This window comes from Harpegnathos saltator, unplaced genomic scaffold, assembly GCF_003227715.2.
Source record: "Harpegnathos saltator strain DR-91 unplaced genomic scaffold, Hsal_v8.6 scaffold115, whole genome shotgun sequence".
NCBI lineage: Eukaryota > Metazoa > Arthropoda > Insecta > Hymenoptera > Formicidae > Harpegnathos > Harpegnathos saltator.
The window spans coordinates 1,362,024-1,389,595 of record NW_020229890.1 but is presented as its reverse complement, the minus strand read 5'-3'; the positions used below and the strand labels follow the sequence as shown (position 1 = coordinate 1,389,595).

The window sequence follows — 27,572 nt, the reverse complement described above, 5'->3', positions numbered from 1 at the left end:
ATAATACATCAAAAATAATGATAGAAAATGATGAGGAGATTATATTTCTTCATATGTATATTCACCATTTCTGTTCACTATTTTATCATTCCTTATACCATCCTTCACATTTTCGTAATAAACGTTGTACGGTTCTAATGTACAAAAAGCATCAGACGCAGTTCCTATTGCATATTCCTATTGTGAGAGTTAAAAATATTACCTATAAGCGAACAAAGTCGACGACGGATGAATAGATTGCTTCACGAACTTTGCGACTTTCAATTTCTCCGACTCACGCAATATTATAGTTTATACGCGCAAGCGCACTGTACTGACGAGATTACTTGATCGTGAGTTGTTTCTCCAATGATCAGTCGTAATTTGTCTTGCGTCTCAGCTCTACACAGTATATTTTGCAGCACAGTAGCTAGCACAGTTTGTATAACGTTGCTCGGTGCGATCTAACCTGAGGAAAAAGTACATTCGTTACGTAGGATTGCGATTTCCAAAATGCACAAGGTGCCACGCAACGAGCACTACCAGCGCGACATTAAGAATATTCTGGAGTTAAATCGCAGCGTTTTATTAGCGCTTGGCGTTTGGCCAAAGTTCGACGGAGATAAGTCCATCTGCGAAAAAATTAACAAATTTCTGCGAATCTCCATTTCATACTTTCTTCTGTATTTCTCCCTGGTGCCCGGCGCACTTTATTGGATATTCGAGAAGAGAGCTCGCGCTCGACTTCGGACAATTCCGATTATGCTCTACGGTTTTATGTCTCTCGGCAAATATTACAGTTTAATTATATACGAGAGTCAGATCAGGCGCTGTTTGAAGCACCTCGAAGAGGATTGGAGGAACGTCAATGGCATGAACGCGCGAAAAGTGATGCTCGAATCCGCGAGAACCGGGAAGCGTTTGGTTATAATTTCCGCGGTTTTCTTGTACAGCAGTGGGATCACACTTCGAACAATCTTGCCATTGTCCAAAGGGAAAATCGTTACTCCGGAAAACATCACGATCAGACCTTTACCTTATCCGACTCATTCTCTTCTGTTCGATGCGCAATCCAGTCCGATCTACGAAGTGGTGTTTGTGATGCATTGTTTGTCCGGGCTAGTCACTATGTCGATCTCGGTGAGCATATGTGGTCTCATCATCATCTTTGTGACGCACACCTGCGGTCAACTGAAAGTTTTGATAGACCTGATAAAGGATCTAGTCGAGAAAAAACAAAGAGACGAGTACAAAGTGAACAAGAAGCTGGCTATTATTGTCGATCATCAGACACGAATACGCAGGTACGTTTGTGATTGTTAGATCTTGTTTCTCTTATTAAATTTCACGTGTTAACGTTCATCATGCAATCGATAAATACATTTCAGCTTTTTGCAATTGGTAGAGTCCACTCTTCAGCAAATGTGTTTCATAGAAATAACCGGAGTCACCGTGATAATTTGCGTTCTATGTTACTGCATATTGATGGTTTGTAGTTCACTTCAAATTCGTTTCAAATTCATAATATTGAAATATGAAAGAATTGAAAAGTAAATTACAATAAATTGCCAAGCGAAATTTGCCTGCGAATTTATTACTGTAGCCTTATACATGTGATCTACAGATGTTATGTCAATTTTCTTATAGGAATGGGAGAATAGTAATGCATTAGCGTTATGTTCTTACTTCATGGCACTTTCAGGCATGATAATAAATATGCTCATGTTTTGTTACACGGGCGAGCAGCTTATCACACAGGTATATTTTCACATAGTTTAGGTAGTGTAACAGTCTTTTTGACCACGCACTTGTGCAATTATACTCCTGCGTGAAGCTTAATTGTGTTCACTCGATACTGCGTATTTTAAAATGTCTATCACATTCTTTGCGAGAGCTAAAGAAAAGCTTCAGCTTTCTACTTATAATGGTAGGCGGAGAAGGTAGCAGTTACATCTTGTGAACTCGAGTGGTATCGTCTTCCGGACAACAAAGCACGCGGAATCATTTTAGTAATGATTGCATCGAATATGCCGACCAAGATCACCGCTGGCAAGCTGTTTGATTTATCATTCAGGACTTTTGGCGATGTAAGAGAACGAATTTTAATGTAATTATAATCGTCTACTTATTCACAATCTCGAACATTCATCAACATGGCGTAAAATTTGAAAAAAAAAAAGATACTTTTCAAATCTTTTTATTTCGTCGCTTCTAAAACTATTATATGATATATTTAAATAATTTCAGCTTTTTTATATTGATTATTTATTTTTGTTGAGATTATTTATGTATGTGATCTCAAACTAATTTGACCTATGCGACATTGATTTATTTTTGGAATTTATATGATGGATCATGTACGATTAATTATAATTTTTTAAACGATATCATTTTAATGTTGAATTTTGAAGAAGAAATATTTTTTTGTTTTTATTTTAGATTCTTAAAACAGCTGCAGCATATCTTAATGTGCTTCGAAATGTAACCATGTAACCTGAATGCTCTTCTGCGATGAAGAGCATAATGAACAAACAGGAATGTTAGATATACAGAAAACAGATAGTGGGGATGCTATATTAATTAATCGACATCTAGCTATCAAACTAAATGCATGTGACATTTTAAAACTACCAGCTAAAATGAACTCACGAGATAAGCGATTGAAAGTTTGTCATTGCTTAGAAAACATATTTGTAGCTGACCATTAAATTTAGTACCAGATTCATATGTAGTATATATTACTATAATTAGTAGATAATAATACAAAGTGAAACTCAGCGGTACAGAGGAAATAAAGTTATATGAAAGTTGCTTTGGATGTACAAAGTTCTGTTTCAATCTCTGCCTCTGCCGTAAAATTTCTTGTCTGTTATAAATTCAACTCTTGAATCAAAATTCGAGTTTAAAATAAAAACGATACAGCAACACAGCAATAGTTAAAAATTTTTCATTCTTTTCTTGATTTTAATCACTTAATATATAATCACTTAATATATATGTGTGAAGAATTGCACTATACTCTTCTTAAACTTTTAATATAAATATAAATTTTCGAATAACAACTTCTCGAAAGTTCAAATCTTTCTGTAGAATACTGACTTTACTAAGTTATTAAACAGATTCAACTAAGAAGAAAGCACAATGAGACGTGGTTGTATGTGGTGTTCACAAGTCGTAAAAGTTAGCGGATAAAAATACTCTCTATATGCCAGCAAGATCAATTTTAGATGAGCAATTTGCTGAATTTGCTAAATTTGCCTCTCAATTTTTCTGACTCACGCAACATGAAAGTTTTTACGCGCGCAAGCGCGTTTTGATGGCGCGCTTACTTGATCGCAAGCTTTATTCTCAACGATCAGTCTTAGTTTGACCTGCGTCGGAGTTCCGCATAATTTGTATAACGTTAGTCTGTGCGACTAATCTTTAAAGCTTCCTCACGCGTAATTGCAATCTTTAAAATGTACGAGGTGCCACGTAACAAACATTACGAGGAGGATCTTAAGAATATCGTAAGACTATGATATACCATACATTCTTCAGAAAACAAACACGTAACAGATAGACTAGGCGTACGTATGTGTGGGAATGGGTACTATTTCAACCAGTTATTGCTATTGAACACGAGTGTGACTAATGTAATCATTAGAATAAGTTGTGTTTTCACTTTCATTGCATTGCATATGTTTCTGTTTTGTTACGCTGGCGAACAGATTATCATACAGGTATATTTTATATCCTATAATCGAGGTTGTACAGTGACTCTTTGATGATGCAAGTGCAATTATAATTGTACATGCAGTCAGAATGCAGGCTGTATACATACCTTGATGCATCTAAGTGCACCCTTGATGATCTAAAGCCAATTCGTCCAAGATGGTTTACCACGAAAGCTTACTATTTCAGCTCTTTATTTGTAATAACAGGCGGAGAAATTAGCGATTACATGTAACGAGCTCAAGTGGTATCATTTTCAAGCAGGCACGCGGATTTATCATATTGATGATTATGTCTAAGACGTCTTTGAAAATCACCGCTGGAAAAATCATCGAACTGTCGTTGCAAACATTTGGCTATGTAAGAAACTAAATTTGAATGTAATAGATTATTCGTACGCAATAACGAACAATTATCGCTATCATAGACTTGGGAAGAGAAAATTATATTTTTTACGAGTTCCTATTTATTCCTTACAAACATTTTATATTGTTAATCATTTTACCTTTTTATGAGAATTATTTGTACGCGTAATTTTAAGCTAATTTGACAAATATGATATTATCTCATATTTGAGATTGTTACGGGGAGTTACTTTTGTATAATAATTTGCCAGAAACGAAAATTTTAATTTTCAGTTTTGCCAAATTCAGCCATAATTTTTTTTTTAAATTGTTGTAATAATATGCAATTTTATATGTAAAATATCTGTTTTATTCTTTCAGATTATTAAAACAGCTGGGACGTATTTAAATTTTCTACGAAGTGTAAACTGAATGATATTAAATAATAATAATGATATTATAAGTAATAATATTAAATAATCACATAATCAGTATCTCTGTTATACCTCAAAATTTTCTACTAAAATGTGCAAAATAACCTCACTTTACTAAACAGGTAAGCGAATGAAATTCTGACATTTTTTTGAAAAACCAATTGATTAACCTTCAACTATATTAATTAATTCCAATTACCTTAAATACATACGTGGGGTCATTTTTTATCCCAATGCAATCGCAAAACAAAATAATAGAAAAACACTTTTATTATAAAAAGTTTTTGGCAAAAATTTAGTTCTGCAACCTTTTTGGTCTATATACACAAACTATTCTATTTCGCAGTTAGTACATATAATATTTTCAGACGAGTGAATTTTACAAACTATCTTGGCCTATTTAAACTTGTTCTTGTCACAATAGCAGTTACGCGAATAATCTCTATTATCTTCCTTTTTTTCAGAAGAAAAGATAAAGAATCCTCACTAACATCAGAAAGATGAATTTCATTTCATAGAAGAATTTTCACTAACCAATCGTCCGATATATCTTCATCAGCACAAACAATATTACGTCTGTCATTCAATATTTCCTCCTCAATAAATATGTTATCTGAATAGAGAATATGTTCTATTTTATCCGTCGAATAATCGCGACATTTTTATTATATTACGCTGAAAATAGAAGGAAAATAATTACTGTACACAAAATCCAAGGAAACCACGTAACTATTATACAATTGTGGGATCAGTAATGATACCAAACAATTATATATCTAGTATGCATTCATCGTAGGAGAGTGCGCGTTCAACATCCTCTAGCAATGATAGTAAAAAGAGATTACATGGAAAAACACAAGAACACGGTTGCAATGTTACGAGATATTTATAAAAATGTTCTTCATGGGGTGACTTGATCGAATGTGCTCAAAAGTTAAATTTAACTTCAGAAATATCGAGTAAATTATTAGTAACTATAACTCCACAACATACATGTAAGCGATAAAAACACTGAAAAGTTGCTTTGAATACAGGGTTTGTCCCAGCCCCTGCTCCGTAGGGGAGAAAACTTCTCATCTGTTATAAAATTAACTCTCGCATCAGAGTTCAAGTTTAAAACAGGAATAGTGTACATTGTAACAGATGGTTGTGAGTTCGTTTTTACTCATGAAAACTTGAGGCATTAGAGATTGAAACGCGCAAGCGCTTTTGATTTCGCATGCTCGCATCAATCGATTCAATGTCTACTTTGATCTGCTGCACCCCCGTAGTCATTCCCTGTTTTTTTCTATCGCGAGTTCTTAATCAGTAGTGAGCGAGCTCTCGGTTTGTGAGCACCTGAAGCACCCGGAGTATCGTCAGAATATCTCTCTATTTATTATTGAAAATTACAAGCCGTGGAAGTACCTTCCAATTCTTTCGGAAATTTTCCTCTCCATTAACTATGGAGAGACACCTTCCGCAGGCGCATATAAATATGAGTTACGAGCAAGACATAAAGTATGTCACGAAACCGGTACAATATCTTCTACGGATACTTGGCATTTGGCCTCTGCTCGAGAGAGATCTATCAACCTTTGAAATGATGGGCAAGATACTTCTGATCATTCTGTGCTGCCTCCTCGTGTGCATCATAGTCGTTCCCGGTTTCCTGTATTCTTTATTCTTTAGCACGGATGAGCCACATGCGAAACTGATGACGATCGAACCTGTAATTTACTCGTTCGTCACATTCGTTAAATACTGCACTCTACTCATTTACGAAGACAAGTTCAAGACTTGCCTGAGACACGTAAAAGACGATTGGAAGTTTGTCACTTGGTCGAACGCGAGGGAAATTATGATCGAGAAGGCAAAGATAGGAAGAAATGTGTTTGCCGTCAGTTGTATCGTGATATACGGTGCCAGTCTGCTCTTCCATACGTTGCCGTTAACGAGTAGAAGGATGCTTGGGAATGTCACGTTCAGGCCGCTGGCTTACGCGGGTTATTACATTGTGTTCGACGAACAGCGCACTCCGGCTTATGAGATTATGTTCCTGTTGCAGCTTTTCAGTGGATTCGTCATGTACTCCGTGACGACTGTGTTATATGGCCTCATCGGACTTCTTGTCATGCACGCGTGTGCACAAATGAAGATCTTGATGATGTTGATGGAGGAGCTTGTCAGTGAGCAGATCTGCACAGAGGAAAATGTGAACGAGAAGTTATCGATGGTCGTTGAGCATCAGATAAGAATACGAAAGTGAGACTTTTGCTTTGTCAAGTTCGTATTGCTTTTTCTTTTTTTTCCTTTTTTGAATTTCCTCTTTTTTCCTAACAGTTACATATTAACGATAACTGACGTCGCTTTCAGTTTTCTGTATCTGGTAGAAGACACGATGCGATACAGTAGTTTGTTTGAGATATTGGGTTCTACTTTGATGTTGTGTCTTGTAGGGTATTGTATTCTCATAGTAGGCAGCACGTTCAGATCATGTCATGGTGAATAAAGTTTTCCATTTCATCATGTGTACGCTATGCACTATGCACACATTATCTCATACGATATTCACATAAAATTAAGAATTCTATTACCAACAATCTGTCAGGAATACGATTGTTGAATATATATTAAACTCACAGGAATGGCGAGATGGGAATGCCGCAAATACGTGTACCTTTTTCATCGTTCTAATTGCTGACGCAATTAATATTTTTCTTCTCTGTTACGTCGGTGAACATATCACAGAGGCAGTAAGTGGATCACATACATATTGTATGTCTATTCAATCTTATTATCACTTTGGAATAATCATGTGTGTCATTAAAATGTATTAATTGGCACGGTGTTAGAAAGTACATGAGAATATGGTAATTCAAATAATATTTAAACACGACACAAGAACAAAATATCGAGTAAATAAACAATAAACATCGCATTATTTTAATATCGCATTTATTTGTAACAGTCAGAAGAGGTTGCTTGGAAAACACATATGCTGGGATGGTATCATCTTCCACCAAGAAAAACGCGTGACATAATCTTAATAATAATTATATCGCATATCCCATTAAAGATCACAGCGGGCAAATTTATCGTCTTGTCCTTCAAGACCTATGGCGATGTAAGCGAAGTATATATTGATTTTTTAATGACGGCATTGTCCAAAGTATGATTTACTTTCAAACAGATGTGTCGTTCACAGACAATAAGTAAGAGCCTGAATTCGTGTAAAATATTTATATTAAATGTTTTAGGTAGTTAAATCAGCCGTTGTGTATTTCAACATTCTTTGCACGGTTTCCGAGTGAATAGTAGCTACCGAAACAAAAATATAGTTTGTTAATCTTGTTTAAATATTTTTAGAAATCTTGGTAAGTTCAATTTAAAAACTTAATGTGTTTAGATTGTGCTTAAATTGCTTAGAGAAAAATAACGTCATGCAGGATAACAAGCTTCATAAATTTGTGTGTATATGTTATCTATATATTTATCTATGAATTATTATGAAATATATACATAAGGATATAAATATATATACAGCCTTCAGTAATGGTCATAGATTATTTATAAATAAGCCTGCCTTTTTCATTTGCTAAAAACAAAGGTTTTTATTATGTAACTTTTAACATAGTGAGTTTTTTTATTATAGTATTATCGATAAATTCGTATAATGTTTTAACATGAAATGTTATGATAGAAGAAAGTCTGCAAAGTTCGACGGAACTACTGCAAAAGTAGTAATCTCATAAACATAAGTAAAGGCTTTATTGAAATGATTTGAAATTTGTATATTAAATGCATATCTTGCAGAAACTGTCTTAGCTGCATATATAGAAAAAAATATCAGTATAATATTAGTAACATAATTATAAAATATAAAATTTTAATATGATGTGTAAATCTATAGAAATATGCGACGTGAAATTTCGCAAAATATTTCTCAAATATACTTCTCTCATGAAAGAATTTATATTGCAGCGTATATCAAATTATATTTTGCTAACAAAATTTCAACGCGTAAAGGGCATGTCGCATTCGCATTACTAAAATTTCATTACACATTTTTTTATTGTCTCCTCATTGTTCTCGATGGGGCGAAATTTACTTTATACAAAACATATGACTCAAAATTTATTCAGCTATGACTCTGCGTGTGAAAGAAATACTTCTACATTGATTTACTGTCACACATATGTGTGTGCAGTGGAATAAGTAGAAGGACTACACATAATATAACCAAAACTATTAGTTCTAGGTGAACGTTGATCGAAAGTTACGATCGTCGGATACAAAAGGGAACAGGACAAAGTTAAACATTACAATTTTCCTGTTTATAACAAAAGTCTATGAACGTCATCAGGCGAAAATAGTTTTCATAAAAAGCAATCTTGTCCCTCGATGTTTACAAATTCTTAATACTAATCTCTCGCACGCAACGCTTGAATTTTTAAAACGCACAAGCGTATTAAGCAACGAAGTTAACTTTATGTCTAACATTGTACTTCTACTGTCAGTCTCTAAGATGGGAGTCTTATCAAGTGTATTCAAGACTTTAGTCCTGTGATCAGTTGGGCCTTCATATGGATATGGTGAGAAAACTATGATTAGGTGGTTAGCAAATGTTGCTTCTACCTCGTTACTTCGAGCCCATGTTCCATTTGGTTTATGCAGTAGCGGGGAGGTTGTTACCAGTTGTTTTAGTGTCTTAGTAGCTTTCCACAGAGTAATCTGTTGCAGCCGTGACATAAATCTTCTGTAAATAAGCTTGAATACCATTATTTTTTTCGTTGCTTAATAGACATTTAAATTCTTTGATGGCATAATTTAATTTAGTTTTTAGAGAGAGGCATCTGGTCTATTGCTATAATTTATGCAAACGTCTTTTTTTAGATACCTTCTCAACTATGGTCTTGGAATATAATATTTTTACATCCGCTATTTTAATTTCGGGAAAATGAGAATGGCTTCCCAAGTAGCATTTTGAATCGTGACGGTAAAGTGCCCTGCTGCTTTAATTATATTATTTCCAGTTTTGAGATTTATATTACAATCAAGGGATTGACTAATAATGTCCTTGAATAGAGTCCAATTAGTTTTCTCTTGTAAGGTACAGTTTTTGGGCTACATCATAATTTTTTCAGTTAATTCAATAATTACAGGCGTATGGTCATATAAGACAATTCGAAGCAAAATTTGTATGTGACGTAATTATTAGGAATGCTTTTGGTACCACAGAAGTCAACTAGATCAGAGGTGCTCCTTATATCCGAAGGCCAATGTGTAAGGTGTCTCGAAGATACAATACCAAGACTATTTCAGTTGTTTTAAAAAGTTCGCAACCCCTAAGTAGAATCAGTCGCGATCTCCAAAATATATACTTGATTTTTTAGTCGCCGCCAACGACTACATGAAACGATGATCTAGAATTTTGAGGAAATTGATGAAATATTCTTCTTTTATATTGCGCTTAGATGGGCAATAAATGGCCGCTATAATGATAGGGGAGCATCGATCTTGAAAGACAATGCTTGTTGCTTGGATTTCTTCTTTACGAAATAGGTTTACCTGGTAACGCTTTATTCTATTTTTGACCAGAATAGATGTACCTCCATGGATAGTGCTACTTGGGTATATTGTGTAGTAAACGCGGTAGTTAGGAATATGAAGGTGGCTTATTATGCCGAAAATGAAAGGAAAATAATAATTATACACTAAAATTGAAGAAAAACCACGTAACTACAAACGTGCGGTCAATAATGACGCCAAACGGTTATTTATCTAATATATGTTCACCGCAACAGACTGTGCGTTCAACATCGGCTAGCAATGATAATGAAAACAGATTACATGAAAGAACGCAAGTACACGGTTGTAATGTTGCGAGATATTTATAAAAATGTTCTTCATGGGGTGACTTTTGATTCCACGAATGTGCAAGGGTTAAGTTTAACTTCAGAGTTATCGAGTAAATTATTAGTAACTAAAACCCCACAACGTACATGTAAACGATAAAAGCACTGAAAAGTTGCTTTGAATAGAGTATTTGTTCCAGTCTCTTCTCCGTAGGGGAGAAAACTTCTCATCAGTTACAAAGTTAACTCTCGCATCAGAGTTCAAGTTTGAAACAGGAATAGTATACATTGTAACAGATGGTTGTGAGTTCGTTTTTACTCATGGAAACTTGAGGCATTGGAGATTGAAACGCGCAAGCGCTTTTGATTTCGCATGTTCGCATCAATCGATTCAATGTCTACTTTGATCTGCTGCATCCCCGTAGTCATTCCCAGTTTTTTTCTATCGCGAGTTCTTAGTCAGTAGTGAGCGAGCTCTCGGCTTGTGAGCACCTGAAGCACCCGAAGCATCATCGGAATATATTTCTATTTGTTATTGAAAATTACAAGCCGCTTTCCAATTCTTTCGGAAATTTTCCTCTCCATTCACTATGGAGAGACACCTTCCGCAGGCGCATATAAATATGAGTTACGAGCAAGACATAAAGTATGTCATGAAACCGGTACAATATCTTCTACGGATACTTGGCATTTGGCCTCTGCTCGAGAGAGATCTATCAACCTTTGAAATGATGGGCAAAATACTTCTGATCACTCTGTGCTGCCTCCTCGTGTGCATTATAGTCCTTCCCGGGTTCCTCTATTCTGTATTCTTCAGCGAGGATGAGCCACATGCCAAATTGATGACGATCGAACCTGTGATTTACTCGTTCGTCGCGTTCATTAAATACGGCACTCTGATCACTTACGAAAACAAGTTCAAGACTTGCCTGAGACACGTAAAAGACGACTGGAAGTTCGTCGCTTTGCCGAGCGCGAGGGAAATTATGATCGAGAAGGCAAAGATAGGAAGAAATGTATTTACCGTCTGTTGTATCATGCTATACTGTGCCGGTCTGTCCTTCCATACAGTCGTGCCGTTAACAAGTAGAAGGGTGCTTACCGATGGGAATGTCACGTTCAGGCCGCTGGCTTACGCGGGTTATTACATTGTGTTCGACGAGCAGCGCAGTCCGGCTTACGAGATTATGTTCCTGTTGCAGCTTTTCAGTGGATTTGTCATGTACTCCGTGACGATTGTGTTATATGGCCTCATCGCGCTCCTTGTCATGCACGCGTGTGCACAGATGAAGATCTTGATGATGTTGATGGAGGAGCTTGTCAGTGAGCAGATCTGTACAGAGGAAAACGTGAACGAGAAGTTATCGATGGTCGTTGAGCATCAGATAAGAATACGAAAGTGAGACTTTTGCTTTGTCAAGTTCGTATTGCTTTTTCTTTTTTTTCCTTTTTTGAATTTCCTCTTTTTTCCTAACAGTTACGTATTAACGATAACTGACGTCGCTTTCAGTTTTCTGTATCTGGTAGAAGACACGATGCGACACAGTAGTTTGTTTGAGATATTGGGTTCTACTATAATGATGTGTCTTGTAGGATATTGTATTCTTATGGTAGGCAGCACGTTCAGATCATGTCATGGTGAATAAAGTTTTCCATTTCATCATGCGCACGCTATGCACTATGCACACATTACTTCATACGACATTCGTATAAAATTAAGAATTCTATCACCAGCGATTTGTCAGGAATACGATTGTTGAATATATATTAAACTCACAGGAGTGGCGAGTTGGGAATGCCGCAAATACGTGTACCTTTTTCATTGTTCTGGTTTCCGATGCGATTAATATTTTTCTTCTCTGTTACGTCGGTGAACATGTCACAGAGGCAGTAAGTGGATCGCGTACATATTGTATGTCTATTCAATTTTATTATCACTTTGGAATAATCATATGTATCACTAAAATGTATTAATTGGCACGGTGTTAGAAAGTACATGAGGATATTGAAATAATGTTTAAACACGATACAAGAGCAAAACATCGGGTAAATAAACAATAAACATTACATTATTTTATTGTAACAGTCAGAGGAGGTTGCTTGGAAAACGCATATGTTAGGATGGTATCGTCTTCCATCAAGAAAAACGCGTGACATGGTACTAATAATAATTATATCGCATATTCCGTTAAAGATCACAGCGGGCAAATTTATCGTCTTGTCCTTCAAGACCTTTGGTGATGTAAGAGAAGTATATATTAATTTTTTAAGGGCGACATTGTCCGAATTTATTTTTAAACAGACATGTAGTTCACAGACAATAAATAAGAGCATGAATTGGTGTAAAATATTTATAATAAATGTTTTAGGTGGTTAAATCAGCCGTCGTGTATTTCAACCTTCTTTGTACGGTTTCCGAGTGATTAGTAACTACCGAGACAAAAATATAATTTGCTAATCTTGTTTAAATACATTTAGAAATCTTGGTAAGTTCAATTAGACGCTTAATGTATTGCGTAGAAAATAATAACGTCATATAGGATAACAAGTTGCAGAAATTTGTGTGTATATATTATCTATATATTTATCTGTGAAATATATACATAAGTATATAAATATATATATAAAGCCTTCGGTAACGATCACAGATTATTTCTAAATAAATTTGTCTTTTTCATTCATTAAAAATGAAAGTTTTATTTTCATTATGTAACTTTTTATATAGTGAGTTCTTTTCTCATAGTATCATTGATAAATTCGTATAACATTTTAATATGAATGTTACGATACAAGAAAGTCTGAAGGATTCGATGGAACTACTGCAAAAAAACTCTAAATTGGTTTCTACAATTATTATAATCATATTTGAATAATATATAATGGAACGTAACATACAAAGTGTAACAAACGTCTCAGGATAAAAGTGCAACAAAGCGAGCAATACGAATTCAAGAATAAGAAAGCGAAGTTTGGCTTAGTAAATGTCAAAACTTTATTGAAATTTGACATATTTGTATCTCGGGGGAATTATTATCAACTGTATGTATAAAAAAAGCTATCAGTAGTACATACTTCTAAAACATAAAAATTTAGTCCGGTAATATATGTGACATCAAGTCTTTTCGAATATACCTCACTACTAGCATCGCATTTATGTCGTTAATATTTGTGTTCTACGCGACATATCGACCTTTTTATTGTATCCAATAGGGGAATGTTCCTGTTCGTTAAACATATGGTTCGAAAATTATTCAACTGTGACTCCCTGTACAAAAGAAACCCTATTATGCTGATTCACTGCCACATGTTATTTGTAGCAGTTAAGCAAATTGGAAAACCCTATCTGAGGTAATAAAAAGCTATTACTTCTAGGCGAATGTAACAATCGTGAAATATAAAATGGAAAGGGACAAAGTCACACACTACAACTTTTTCGATTGCCGCAAAGGTCGACGAACATGATCGGGCAAGAATAGCTTTCATCGAAGACAATCCCTTCTCCTGGGGTTTACGATTTCGTTTGGAAACTTCACCGCTACCGATCCCCCGCACGCAACGCTTGAATTTTTAAAGCACGCAAGCGTATGAGAGCTAACTGAAGTTAACTTCACGGTCAGCTTTGCGCTTCCACGATCAGTCGTGATTCAGGTCGCATTCAGATTTCATATCAACAGTAGCTTACACGACGGATGAAGCTAGTCAATATTTTCAAACTTTCGTTAGAGTCCGTAAAAAATGCCGCGAAACGAACATACTCAGGACGATATCGTATACATTATGCAACCAACTCGCAATCTCATGCTCGCAGTGGGTGTCTGGGCACCCAGGAGCGGGAGGATGTCCGTATTCCAAAAAATATACAACCTTTTCCTGAATTTTAGTACCAACTTTCTGTTGGCCTGTGAGTTTATACCTGGTAGCATTTATTGGCTACTGGAGGAATCAGTGCGAATGCGTCTTCAGATGTGCCCTCTTCTTCTCTACGTCTTTATGTCTGTCGTTCAATATTATGTCCTTCTGTCTCGCAATGGTAAAATTAGACAATGTTGGAAGCACGTCGAGGAAGACTGGGAAAATGTTTTCAGTATGGACGCGCGTAATGTTATGTTCAAGAGTGCGAAATCCGCTAAATTCCTGATTCTAATCTGTGCAGCTCTTATGTACACTGGGTCAATTACGTTTCGCATAATCTTGCCATTATCTCAGGGAAAGATTATAACTGATCAGAATATCACAATCAGACCCTTGGCCTGTCCGGTGAATTTTTTGTTCATCGACGCACAAGTTAGTCCCCTCTATGAAATACTGTTTGTATCCCAAGCAATAACAGGATTTATTATAGTTTCGGTTGCAACCAGTGCATACGGCCTTTTAGCATATTTCGTGGAGCATGCCAGTGGTCAAATGAAGATTCAGATTTGGTTGATGAAGTGCCTCGTTCAAGAGCAACGGAAGAAGGAGCATGAAATTGATAAGAAGTTAGCTGAAGTAGTCGAACATCAAATAAGAGTACATAGGTAAGAATATGAGTTATAAATGCTGGTGATACTTCTCATTTTTCTTCTCACACATACACACTCTCAACTGAATAATAATTTATTAATATTCATACAATATATATTTATTAACAAAAATGTGTGCGTGCTATATATTTTGTCATTTTCATATATTAACATATTTTACTTTCTATTGCTTCATTTTTCCCATTTTTCTTGGTCTAAATAGAGACGACATTACTTTATTAGTAATCATATTTTAGTTTCCTTCAGATGGTACAACACACCATGCAAGAAATATGTTTCGTAGAAATCATGGTGAATACCTTAACCATCTGCCTTCTTCTGTATTTTGTAATATTGGTTTGTATCTGTTTATCAGTTCACTTAAATAGAATAGAAGTAAATCGAATATTTCGGCAATAATGTAATTAAAGAAGAGGAAGAAATAATACAGAGAGAATCGGAAAAAAGAAAATTCAGTAATTTGTTTGTTCATTTGGTAAATTTAAATGTTTCATGATGATGCAAACTGCACTAACGAAACTTAGCGAAACTAAGTGATTTTTCAATATCTATTATATTTGAATATTACTAAATTTATAGGAATATATTTATAGGATTGGGACACTCACAATTTCGGGGTTATAGGCTCTTATGCGTTAAACATTGTTAACGTGACAATCCATATATTTCTGTTTTGCTATACTGGTGAGCAACTTAATGACCAGGTACGTTTTGCATGTGCTTAAGCACGTGCTCTCGAGCTACGGAGATAAAGACAGGATGTACTATTCCATAGTTAACATAATTTATTTCTTGTATAAAAGAATTCGCATTTAATAACATGCAATTCTTACGTTAAAATTATTATTATACAATATAAATATTGTATGCCTTATAAGGAGAAATGCGAGGCATCAGAAAAGTAATGATTATTTTTTTCGTGAATTGACAATGCGGAGCTTATAGTTTTTCAATAAAATAAAATAAGTACTTGAGAAATAAGAACTTCCATAAAATGAAATTTAAACGAGTGAATGATAACTTATGAATTATATTAGAATTATATTGAAATCGTTATTATGTGCATAGGATTTTTACAGACGATTTAACATAAAGAATGCGCGTATAAATATCATTCTAAAAAGCTTCAGTGATAATCAATAAATAAATACTTCGAAGAAAAGTGTCTGAGAAAACATTTAAACGACTTGAGAATGATAAATAAAGAAATAAAGTTCCGATAAAATACAAATAAAACAACGAAAATCCTCTAAAAAGTTACTACGAGTTATGGAAAATTCACTAACACAAATGAGTGCATCTTGTGTCTGAGGAATGTTCCATAGAAAGAGTCCATGTTGCTTTAAGCGGATATTCTATAGTATTTAATTAAAATAAAAATTGTCTCATTACTTTTCTGACATACCCTAGAAAGAAATATAAACTGTGCCTTATACTTCTTTTGAAATTGCAAATTTAAAGTTTGTGACACATTAATAATATATAGGCGGTAGTTATGTTTACGTGATAAATTAATAATAGGCGGAAAAAGTAGCAATTGAATCCCGCGAGCTTGAATGGTATAATCTTCCGGAGAAAAAAATGCGCAGCATAGTTCTATTGATGATTATGTCTAATTATCCGCCTAAAATCTCCGCTGGCAAGATTATGGTGCTATCGTTGAAGACATTTGGTGATGTAAGAAGATACTTTCAGATAGACATAAATTCTGATCCAGGACGAAGCGAGGATTACCGAAACGTTTAACAGATGATTAAATGAATGTTTTAGATCATTAAAACATCTGGGGCGTACTTTAATATGCTTCGAAATGTGACCGAATGAATTTGTTATGTTGGTGGGATATCTCAAATCACCGCAAAAATATGACATGAACAGCAAACTTAAATAAAGGCTCAACAAGAAAACCAGATAGTATCTAAGGATAAAACAGAATTATAGAGAAACGCGTAAACTTGCTTACGCAAGTAAAAGTAACATCCCAAACAGAAAATGATGAAAAATAGAAAGATTAATGTTGCTTATCTGAGATTTATTGCAAACTATTTTGATCAAGTAAATGTAAAAGCTTTATTAAAGCTTGCTGTGTTTATATCTCAGAGAAATATTGTCATATAAATATATAAAAATATATACATATATACATATACGCATGAATAGTATTTACTTGCGGAATTGAAAATTTAGTAATGTGTATAAGTAAATGCAACATGATATTCATCCGAATATATTTCCCTTATAGGACAATTTATGTTATTGTTTGTGTCAAATTACATATCACCAACGATACTTCAGTATGTAAAAGGTTCATGTATTACTTCGCGTTTACATCGCCAATATTTCTTTCTCATATTGATCTGCCTCCGACTTTGCGAAACATCAGATCACCCTTATTTACAGAGGACTATTCTGTTTGATAAAACATAAATTAACTTTAGCGTGCCATTCCGCAATTATTCAACTAACTTTCTTCGTATGAAGGGTATCTTTTCATTTCGATCGTCACATACATTTGTAGCATTATTATACGTTAGTCAATCTTACGATCCTGAGTTACGAAAAAGAAAGAATGCAAAGGTAAATATTATGATTTCACTGCTTTCCGCGAGAAAATATTTTTTACGGAACAGAATCTTGTTCCTCAAAGTTCACAAGTTCATTCGAAAACTTCACTGCAAGCGTTCTCACGCACGCAATGTTTGAATTCTTAAAGCGCGCAAGCGTAGGAGAATAATAAAGTTGATATTATGGCTAGCATTGCGCTTCCACGACCAGTCGCAATTGAACTCGCGATCAGATTTCTCATTAACGTTAACTTGCATAACGGATGAAGCCAGTGAGTATCGCAAAACGTTTGTCAGGGTCCATAAAGAAATGCCGCGAAATCTATACAGTCAGGAAGATATCGTATATATCAAGCAACCCACTCGCAATCTCATGGTCATAATTGGGGTCTGGCCATCCAGCAACGAAAGAAGATCTTTGTTCCGAAAAATTTACAATTTCGTTTTAAACTTGGTTTCGAACTTTCTTTTCGCTTGCGAGATTATACCCGGTATCATTTATTGGTTAATGGAGGAATCAGCGCGTGTACGACTTCAAGTGACACCTATTATTCTTTATGCCATTATGTGTGCCATTCAATATGATATTATTCTGGCTCGCAAGAGTAATATTGGACAATGCTGGAAGCATGTCGAGGAAGATTGGCAAAATGTTTTCGTCGCAAACGATCGAAACATTATGTTCAGATGTGCGAAGACTGCAAGGCTCCTAATCTTAATCTGTGGTGTCCTTATGTACTTTGGCGTAACTACGTATCGAATAATCTTGCCATTGTCGCGAGGAAACCTCATCACCGATCAAAATATCACAATCAGACCGTTGGCTTGTCCAGTTAATTTCTTATTCATTGACGTGCAAGTTAGCCCTTTTTACGAAATAATATTTACATTCCAATCTTTAACGGGATTCCTTGTAGTTTCGACTACGACGAGTGCATACGGTCTTCTAGCATATTTTGTGGAGCATGCCACCGGTCAAATGAAGATCCTAATTTGTTTGATGAAGGATCTTGTCCAAGGACAGTGGCAAAAGGAGCAGGAAATAGATAAGAAGTTAGCTAAAGTGGTTGAACATCAAATAAGAGTGCACAAGTGAGTCTATAACTTAATAAACTTTTGTGTCTTCCTGCTTTCTGTAATGTATATACTAACTAATTTAAATTAAATTTATTAATATAAAAATAATTCATGTTGCTATACAAGTTTCAGCCATTTTCGATATTAATATTTTTACTCCATTTTTAAAATTTTTGTTTCTCTTGATCAAGACATAACGTTATTAGTAATTATATTTCAGTTTTCTGCAGGTGGTGCAATACACCATGCAGGAAATATGTTTGGTAGAAATAGTGGTGAATACTTTATCCATTTGCTTTATGCTGTATTTTACACTCTTGGTTCGTATAAATTCATCAGTTGATTTGAATGAAATGCAAATTTAATGTATCTCCATATTTAATAAAAAAATGTAACGAATGATATGTTTATTGTAAAAAGAAAGTCGGTTCTAGTTTTTCCAAAATTTATTTACTTGATAACTTTAAATTTCTTCGCGATGATATGAGTGATACTAACATAAATTTATTTTGGATTGTCTCATTTGCTGCCAATATCAATTACATGAATATTACTACATTTATAGGAATATATTTATAGGATTGGGATATTAAAAATCTTGGAGTTGTAGGTTCTTATGCATTTAACATTATTAATATTACAATCCACATATTTCTCTTTTGCTATACTGGTGAACAACTTAACAACCAGGTACGTTCCATAGGCATTTAATATTCAACCTATAATTAAGAGCATGCAAATAAAACGTAATGTTTCATAGTTCAAAAAATTTACTTTATGTAAGGGATGTCTTATTTATAAATGAAGACATTAAAACATACTTCAAGTCATTACTGTATGCGGAGAATAATTTGTATCTTATACAAATAAGTAGAAGATGTGTTGGAAATATATTGATTTTTTTCTTGTCGATTGAAAATACTACCAAACCGTGACTACGTCGAAAGAATTGCGCTCTTACTCTGTTTTCGGTATCAGATAAAACTCGTTAATTTAAATATAAGACATGAACAAATAAAAAGAATACGATTATCATTATTTTATTCTCGTAGTATTGTTCATAGAAAATATGTATCTCCTATATAGTTAACAGAGGAAAATAAAAAAATTTACTTAATATTTTAGAAATAAATGGCTACTACTGTCTCGTTTAGTAAAAAAAAAAGTAAAAATGTTATATCTCATTAACTTTCTGACACAACTTGTATAGAAAAGGAGGAATACTGCGTTTCTTCCTCTTCGTTGCGCTACCCTTAAGATAGCGAAAGAAAATTTGTTAGAAATTGTATCGCTATTGTAATATGTTTGTGACAAATTAATAACAGGCAGAAAAAGTAGCAATTGAATCTCGCGTGCTCGAATGGTATCATCTTCCGGAAAAGAAAATGCGCAGTGTCATTTTATTGATGATAATGTCTAACTATCCACCGAAGATTTGCGCTGGCAAGATCATGGAGTTATCATTCAAGACGTTTGGTAATGTAAGCAGATATTTAAAAATATATAGATTCTCTTTCTTTTTCTTTTATCCAGAACAAAACAAAAATTTTTAAAAAATTAACAAGTGTATTAAATAAATGTTTTAGATTATTAAAACATCTGGGGCATACTTCAATATGCTTCGAAATGTAACCGAGTGAAAGGATTTAGGTCAAATCAAAAGAACTACGAAGTGAACAGTGTAGTAAGCTTTAACGATTTTTTAACTATGACTATATTAAAATTCATCGATAGTTGTCGATCGTTTTCGTTGTATCTGGATATAATATTATATGATAAAATTGAATATAGAAGATACCGACATTATTCAGATAAAATGCAACATCGTATACAAGTTCAAGATGGAAATTGACGGAAAATAAAAAGATTAATATTATTTATCTCGAATTATTGCTAGCTTTCCTAGTAAATGTAAGTTTTATTGAAGCTTACTGTCCATATATCTGAACCATATGATTCAGATAAACATATGATTTGAAAGTTACTCAACTGTGACTCCCTGTACAAAAGAAATCTTTTTATGCTGATTCACTGCCACGTGCTATTTGTAGCGGTTGAGCAAATTGAAGAACCCTACTTGAGGTAATAAAAAACTGTTACTTCTAGGCGAATGTAACAAAATGGAAAGGAATAAAGTTAAATACTACAACTTTACCGTTTGTTGCAAAGGTCGACGAACACGATCGGGCAAAAATAGTTTTCATCGAAGACAATCCCGTCTCCTGGGATTTACGATTTCGTTTGGAAACTTCACTGCTGACGATCCCCCGCACGCAACGCTTGAATCTTTAAAGCGCGCAAGCGTACGAAAGTCAACTGAAGTTAACTTCACGGCCAACTTTGCGCTTCCACGATCAGTCGTGATTCAGGTCGCGTTCAGATTTTACATCAACAGTAGCTGACAACGGATGAAGCTAGTGAATATTGTGAAACGTTCGTTAAAATCCGTAAAAAAATGCTGCGAAACGTACATACTCAGAACGATATCGTATATGTTATGCAACCAACTCGCAATCTCATGCTCGCAGTGGGTGTCTGGGCACCCAGGAGCGGGAGGATGTCCGTATTCCAAAAAATTTATAACCTTTTCCTGAACTTTAGCACCAATTTTCTATTGGCCTGTGAGTTTATACCCGGTAGCATTTATTGGCTCCTGGAAGAATCAGCGCGAATGCGTCTTCAGATGTGCCCTCTTCTCTTCTATGTCTTCATGTCTGTCATTCAATATTATATCCTTCTGTCTCGCAATGGTAGAATCAGACAATGTTGGAAGCATGTCGAGGAAGACTGGGAAAATGTTTTCAGCATGGACGCGCGTAATGTTATGTTCAAGGGTGCAAAATCCGCTAAATTCCTGATTCTAATCTGTGCAGCTCTTATGTACACTGGATCGATTATGTTTCGCATAATATTGCCCTTGTCTCAGGGAAAGATTGTAACCGATCAGAATATCACAATCAGACCCTTGGCCTGTCCGGTGAATTTTTTGTTCATCGACGCACAAGCTAGTCCCTTCTACGAGATACTCTTTGTATTCCAGGCAATAACAGGATTTATTATAGTTTCGGTTGCAACCAGTGCATACGGCCTTTTAGCATATTTTGTGGAGCATGCCAGCGGTCAAATGAAGATCCAGATTTGGTTGATGAAGTGTCTTGTCCAAGAACAACGGAAAAAGGAGCATGAAATTGATAAGAAATTAGCTGAAGTAGTCGAACATCAAATAAGAGTACGCAGGTAAGAATATGAGTTATAAATGTTGGTGATGCTTCTCATTTTCCGATATATGTATATATCGAACGCACATACACACTTCCAACTGAATAGTAATTTATTACTATAATATATATTTATTAACAAAAATGTGTGCGTACTATATATTTTGTCATTTTCATATATTAATATTTTTTACTTTCCATTACTGCATTTTTTCTATTTTTCTTAGTCCAGATAGAGACAATATTACTTTATTACATATTATTTATGATTTTTATATTATTAGGATATTATTTTATCACATTTTAGTTTCCTTCAGATGGTACAGTATACTATGCAAGAAATATGTTTGATAGAAATCATGGAGAGTACCTTAACCATCTGCGTTCTTCTGTATTTTATAATATTGGTTCGTATCTGTTTATCAGTTCACTTAAATAGAAGTAATCGAATGTATCGACAATAATATAATTAAAGAAAAGGAAAAGATGATACAAAAAGAATCGGAAAAAAAAATTCAGTCAATTTATCCAACGTTTGTTGAATTAGTAAATTTAAATATTTCATGATGAAGCAAATTGCACTAACGAAACTTAGTTGAAACCAAGTGATTTGTCAATATTAGTTATTTGAATATTACTAAATTTATAGGAATATATTTATAGGATTGGGATTCTCATAATTTTGGAGTTATAGGCTCTTATGCGTTAAACATTGTTAACGTGACAATCCATATATTTCTGTTTTGCTACACCGGTGAGCAACTTAACGACCAGGTACGTTTTGTACGTGCTTAACTCTCGAGATATAATAACAGAGATAAAGACAGGATGTACTATTTCACAGTTAACATAATTCATTTTTTCTACAAAAGAATTCGCATTTAATAAAATGCAATTATTCTGTTAAAGTTATCATTATATTGTCATATATCATTATATATCAATACAATATAAATATCGTGTGTCTTATAAGCAGAAATGCGAGGTGTGTCGGAAAAGTAATAATTTTCTTCTCTTGAATTGGCAATGCTATAGTTTCTTGATAAAATAAAATAAGAAATTGAATAATAAGAACTTTCATAAAATAGGGACTAGTGAATGGTGACTTATTAATTATATTGGAATTGTTATTATGTGCATAGGATCTTTACAGACGATTTAACATAAAGAATGCGCGTATAAATATCATTCCGAAAAACTTCAGTGATAATCAATAAATACATCGGAAAATGTGTCTGAGAAAACGATTTGAGAGCGATAAATTAAAAAATAAAGCTCCGATAAAATACAAATAAAACAACGAAAGATCCTTTAAAAAATTTCTACGAATTATGGAAAATTCACTGACATAAGTGAGTGCATCTTGTGTCTGAGAAATGTTCCATTGAATGAGTTTATGTTGTTTTAAGCGGTTATTCTGTAGTATTCTTAAAATAAAAATTGTCTCATTACTTTCTTGACATACCATAGAAAAAAGGACAAACTGTGCCTTATACTTCTTTTGAAATTGCAAATTTAAAGTTTGTGACACATTAATAATATATAGGCAGTAGTTATGTGTATGTGATAAATTAATAATAGGCAGAAAAAGTAGCAATTGAATCCCGCGAGCTTGAATGGTATAATCTTCCGGAGAAAAAAATGCGCAGCATTGTTTTATTGATGATTATGTCTAATTATCCGCCTAAAATCTCCGCTGGCAAGATCATGGTGCTATCGTTGAAGACGTTTGGTGATGTAAGAATATACTTTTAGACAGACATAAATTCTAACCCGAGACAAAGCGAGTATTACCGAAACGTTTAACAGATAATTAAATGAATGTTTTAGATCATTAAAACGTCTGGGGCGTACTTTAATGTGCTTCGAAGTGTAACCGAATGAATTTGTTATATCGTTGGGATATCTTAAATCACCGCAAAAATATAACACGAACAGCAAACTTAAACAAAGGATCAATAAAATGATCATATAATATATAAGGATAAAAAAGAAATTTAGAAAAACGAGTAAACTTACTTACGCAAGTAAAAGTAACATTCGAAACAGAAAATGAAAAATTGAAAAATTAATGTTGCTTATCTAAGATTTATTGCAAGCTATTTTGCCCAAGTAAATATACGAGCTTTATTGAAGCTTGCTGTTTTTATATCTCGGAAAAATATTGTCATACGAGTACATAAAAATATATACATATATACACGCATACGTAGTTTATTTACAAAGCAAGAAAATTTAATATAAGTTTATAAATGTATACGACATGATATCCATTCAAATTAATTCTCCTTTATAGAACAATTTATATTATTGTTTGTGTTAAGTTATATGTCAACAATACTTCAGTAAATAAAAAGTTCGTACTTGACTTCGCGTTTACATAGCTAATATTTCTTTCCCATATTGATCTGCCTCCGACTTTGCGAAACATCAGATCATCCTTATTTACAGAGGACTATTCTGTTTGATAGAACATAAATTAACTATAGCGTGCCATTCTGCAATTAGTCAACTAACTTTTTTCGTATGAAGGGAATCTTTTCATTTTGATTGCCACATGTATTTGTAGCAGTTAAACAAAGAAAGCTAACAATAGAAGAAAGTTAAACAATAGAAGTAATCTATTATTACGATCCTGAGTTACGAAAGAGAAAGAGTGCAAAGTTAAACATTATAATTTTACTACTTTCCGCGAAAAATTACTTTTTACGGAAGAGAATCTCGTTCCTCGAAGTTCACAATTTCATTCAAAAACTTCACTACAAACGTTACTACACACGCAATGCTTGAATTTTTAAAGCGCGCAAGCGTAGGAGAACAATGAAGTTGACATTATGGCTAACTTTGCGTTTCCACGACCAGTCGCAATTCAACTCGCGTTCAGATTTCTTACCAACGGTAGCTTGCACAACGGATAAGCGCAGCGAGTATTGACAAACGTTTGTTAAAGTCTAATAAAGACATGCCGCGTAACGTAAATAGCAAAGACGGCATCGTATATGTCAAGCAACCAATTCGCAATCTTATGCTCGCAATCGGGATCTGGCCATCTAGGAGCCAAAAGAGACCCGTGTTCCAGAAAGTTTACAACCTTTTTCTAAATTTTAGCTCCAATTTGCTTTTCGCCTGCGAAATTATACCCGGTATCATTTATTGGTTAATGGAAGAATCAGTGCGTATACGACTTCAATTGATCCTTCTTCTTCCCTACATTTTCTTGTGTGCCTTTCAATATGATATCATTTTATCTCGCAATGATAACATTCGACAATGCTGGAAGCATGTCGAGGAGGATTGGCGGAATGCTTTCGGTACAGACGATCGAAATATTATGTTCAGATGCGCAAAGGCTGCGAAGTTTCTAATTTTAATCTGTGGTGTCCTCATGTACAGTGGCGTAGCTATGTATCGAATAATCTTGCCATTGTCGCGAGGAGACATTGTCACGAATCAGAATGTCACGATCAGACCCTTGGCCTGTCCAGTGAATTTTTTATTTATCGACGTGCAAGCCAGCCCTTTTTACGAGATAATATTTACGTTTCAATCTCTAACGGGACTTCTTATAGTTTCGATTACGACGAGCACGTACGGTCTTCTAGCATATTTTGTGGAGCATGCCAGTGGTCAAATGAAGATCTTGATCTGCTTAATGAAGAATCTCGTCCGAGAACAGAAGGAGGAGGAAGTGGATAAGAAGTTAGCTCAAGTAGTTGAACATCAAATAAGAGTGCACAGGTGAGTCTGTATTTGACAGATGTTTTGCATTCTATTTTTTTCCGATGTATTTTGGCAAACTTGTTCATGCATATTTGTTCAGAAAAAGATCTCATCGTACGTGTTTTTATCATTTTTGATAGTAATATGTTGTGTTCTTTTGGTTTTGGAATTCCTGCTTTTTTAAATTAAGATAGTGATGATATAACGTTATTAGTAATCATATTCCAGTTTTCTGCAGATGGTACAATATACCATGCAGGAAATATGTTTGGGAGAAATAATGGTGAATACTGTAACCATCTGCCTTCTGCTGTATTTTGCAATATTGGTTCGTATACGTTTATAAGTTGATTTTGATAAAAAAGCGATTGTAATGTTTCGATGTATATTATTAAAAGGAATGATTCAAATTTGACATAAAATAGATCAACAATTTGTCAAATATTTATATGATTGGTAAATTTAAATTTTTTTACGACGATGCTAATGATACAAAAAGTTATTTTCTCATTCGTCGATAATAGCACATGTTTTATGAAAATTACATTACATTTCATAAAAACTACATTTATAGGAATATATTTATAGGATTGGGATACCAGCAATCCTGGAATTATTTGCACTTATGCATGCAGTATTATAAACATCATAATCCATATATTTCTCTTTTGCTATACTGGTGAGCAACTTAATGATCAGGTATTTTTTACGTGTTTGATCTATAATAATAATAGAGATTAAAATAAGATATATAACGTACTATAGTTGACAAAATTCATTTTTATTTGAGAAGTATTTTATTTTTTAATGTGCACATTTCATTAAAATCATTATTTTATATGAAAAATAATTTGTATTTTATATTGATAAATATGAAGTAATTTAGAAAAATATCGATTTTTTGCGAAAGAAATAGAGATTAACGCATTAGATTAAAGCATTGCGAAATTACGGCTGCATAGATGTGCGAGTTGTATTCTCATTACTTCTTCGATACAAGTTACAACTCACTTATTTTAACATAATGCACAAGCAACTAAAAAGTTTTGGAACTGTTTATTGTTGTTTTACTCTCATGACATTATGACAATGTATCGATGTTAACAGCTAGTAAATTTCATGCAAAAGAATTTAATTTAATGCTATTGCAGTCTTGCTATCCATATATGATCAGCCATGCATATTTTTTTTCTTTCGGAAGTAAAAGTTGAAGGATTCAGGGTAGACTGATAAACTATATACAATGTTTGAACAGTGACCTACGCTACGAAGAGACTCGCTAAAACTACTTTGCAATTCTGTTACAAAGGGTGGAAAGACTTGCATTGAATGAGTCTACAATGCTTTTGACGTTTTATTTATTATATTATTTGGACAAAATATTGCATTCAATTAATGTTTTGACAAACCTTGTATAACTTTGCATGACTTTGTATAAAAAGGGGAAACTGTCCTGTAGTATTTTTGAAATAACGTATAAAACCTAGTCGCAAATTTTATTACCGTTTTTGATAAATTATTAATAGGCAGAGAAAGTAGCGGTTGAAACCCGTGAGCTCGAGTGGTATCATCTTCCGGAGAAAAAAATGCGCAGTGTCATTTTACTGATGATAATGTCCAATTATCCACCAAAGATCTCTGCTTGTAAGATCGTGGAGTTGTCATTAAAGACGTTTGGTGATGTAAGGAAAACACTTTCAAATATCAGATTGTTATCCAGAACAAAGCAAAGATTATCGAAGTGATTAACAAGTTAAATGAATGTTTTAGGTCATTAAAACATCTGGAGCGTACTTTAATATGCTCCGAAATGTAATCGAATGAATGCGTTTTAGATGGAATTAGAGGAACTATGATATAAATCGTATATTAAATTTCAACAAAGCCTTAACAGCTATTACGTCAAGATTTGACACTATTGCTAATGTCTGATAGTTCTCGTTGCATCTGGATGTAATGTTACATATAATATAATTTAATACGAAAAACATAAACTATCTCAGAAAGAAATGCAACATTAATAACGTTTCCATGAACCAGTACAAGCGAGTCCTATTAAATATTAAGTACTATTGAAGCTTTGTGTATACGATTCTTGGAGGATTCATTGTCATCTCCATGTATAAAAAAACACATATATCAGTAGTATATATTCATAAAAT

General features: G+C 34.0%; 7 protein-coding genes across 13 annotated transcripts; all 7 read left to right on the top strand.

Annotated features, from left to right (window-relative positions):
* Positions 1 to 447: 447 nt before the first annotated feature.
* Positions 448 to 4,593, top strand: LOC105188512 (odorant receptor 22c-like). Of its 2 annotated transcripts, XM_011150024.3 has the most exons (6): positions 448 to 1,283; positions 1,368 to 1,467; positions 1,627 to 1,737; positions 1,911 to 2,066; positions 3,903 to 4,053; positions 4,419 to 4,593. In XM_011150024.3, exons 1-5 carry the CDS (start codon positions 493 to 495, stop codon positions 3,990 to 3,992), a joined length of 1,248 nt encoding a protein of 415 aa, XP_011148326.1. In that variant the 5' UTR covers positions 448 to 492; the 3' UTR covers positions 3,993 to 4,053; positions 4,419 to 4,593. The 2 variants fall into 2 exon arrangements, with proteins under 2 accessions (XP_011148326.1, XP_011148327.1); XM_011150025.2 differs by lacking the exons at positions 3,903 to 4,053; positions 4,419 to 4,593 and adding an exon at positions 2,419 to 2,901.
* Positions 4,594 to 4,984: 391 nt separating this feature from the next.
* LOC105188557 (uncharacterized) lies at positions 4,985 to 7,910 on the top strand. The gene is made up of 4 exons (XM_025302448.1): positions 4,985 to 6,715; positions 6,827 to 6,959; positions 7,036 to 7,206; positions 7,422 to 7,910. Exons 1-4 carry the CDS (start codon positions 5,916 to 5,918, stop codon positions 7,626 to 7,628), a joined length of 1,311 nt encoding a protein of 436 aa, XP_025158233.1. The 5' UTR covers positions 4,985 to 5,915; the 3' UTR covers positions 7,629 to 7,910.
* A 480-nt stretch (positions 7,911 to 8,390) lies between these two features.
* On the top strand, positions 8,391 to 12,885 carry LOC109504338 (odorant receptor 13a-like). 3 transcript variants are annotated; one of them, XM_025303183.1, is made up of 5 exons: positions 8,391 to 11,707; positions 11,819 to 11,918; positions 12,088 to 12,198; positions 12,395 to 12,559; positions 12,678 to 12,885. In XM_025303183.1, the coding sequence occupies exons 1-5, from the start codon at positions 10,899 to 10,901 to the stop codon at positions 12,729 to 12,731; spliced, it is 1,239 nt and encodes a 412-aa protein (XP_025158968.1). In that variant the 5' UTR covers positions 8,391 to 10,898; the 3' UTR covers positions 12,732 to 12,885. The 3 variants fall into 3 exon arrangements, with proteins under 3 accessions (XP_025158968.1, XP_025158966.1, XP_025158962.1); XM_025303181.1 differs by having other exon boundaries at positions 11,786 to 11,918; positions 12,395 to 12,550; XM_025303177.1 differs by having other exon boundaries at positions 11,786 to 11,918.
* Positions 12,886 to 13,038: 153 nt separating this feature from the next.
* Positions 13,039 to 16,952, top strand: LOC109504342 (odorant receptor 4-like). 2 transcript variants are annotated; one of them, XR_003113609.1, is made up of 4 exons: positions 13,039 to 14,825; positions 15,068 to 15,167; positions 15,425 to 16,508; positions 16,602 to 16,952. XR_003113609.1 is itself a non-coding variant. In XM_019843835.2 (3 exons), the coding sequence occupies exons 1-3, from the start codon at positions 14,044 to 14,046 to the stop codon at positions 15,554 to 15,556; spliced, it is 1,014 nt and encodes a 337-aa protein (XP_019699394.2). In that variant the 5' UTR covers positions 13,039 to 14,043; the 3' UTR covers positions 15,557 to 16,952. The 2 variants fall into 2 exon arrangements, 1 of the variants encoding a protein (XP_019699394.2); XM_019843835.2 differs by having other exon boundaries at positions 15,425 to 16,952.
* A 46-nt stretch (positions 16,953 to 16,998) lies between these two features.
* Positions 16,999 to 19,470, top strand: LOC105188556 (uncharacterized). 2 transcript variants are annotated; one of them, XM_025303287.1, is made up of 3 exons: positions 16,999 to 18,487; positions 18,693 to 18,792; positions 19,052 to 19,470. In XM_025303287.1, exons 1-3 carry the CDS (start codon positions 17,706 to 17,708, stop codon positions 19,181 to 19,183), a joined length of 1,014 nt encoding a protein of 337 aa, XP_025159072.1. In that variant the 5' UTR covers positions 16,999 to 17,705; the 3' UTR covers positions 19,184 to 19,470. The 2 variants fall into 2 exon arrangements, with proteins under 2 accessions (XP_025159072.1, XP_025159074.1); XM_025303289.1 differs by having other exon boundaries at positions 19,038 to 19,127.
* Positions 19,471 to 19,647: 177 nt separating this feature from the next.
* Positions 19,648 to 27,536, top strand: LOC109504343 (odorant receptor 4-like). 2 transcript variants are annotated; one of them, XM_025303245.1, is made up of 6 exons: positions 19,648 to 19,953; positions 20,059 to 21,709; positions 21,998 to 22,097; positions 22,354 to 22,464; positions 23,272 to 23,427; positions 27,181 to 27,536. In XM_025303245.1, the coding sequence occupies exons 2-6, from the start codon at positions 20,928 to 20,930 to the stop codon at positions 27,232 to 27,234; spliced, it is 1,203 nt and encodes a 400-aa protein (XP_025159030.1). In that variant the 5' UTR covers positions 19,648 to 19,953; positions 20,059 to 20,927; the 3' UTR covers positions 27,235 to 27,536. The 2 variants fall into 2 exon arrangements, with proteins under 2 accessions (XP_025159030.1, XP_025159025.1); XM_025303240.1 differs by lacking the exon at positions 27,181 to 27,536 and adding an exon at positions 23,521 to 24,058.
* Positions 24,389 to 25,803, top strand: LOC105188555 (uncharacterized). The gene is made up of 2 exons (XM_025303297.1): positions 24,389 to 25,428; positions 25,639 to 25,803. The coding sequence occupies exons 1-2, from the start codon at positions 24,653 to 24,655 to the stop codon at positions 25,754 to 25,756; spliced, it is 894 nt and encodes a 297-aa protein (XP_025159082.1). The 5' UTR covers positions 24,389 to 24,652; the 3' UTR covers positions 25,757 to 25,803.
* Positions 27,537 to 27,572: the final 36 nt, after the last annotated feature.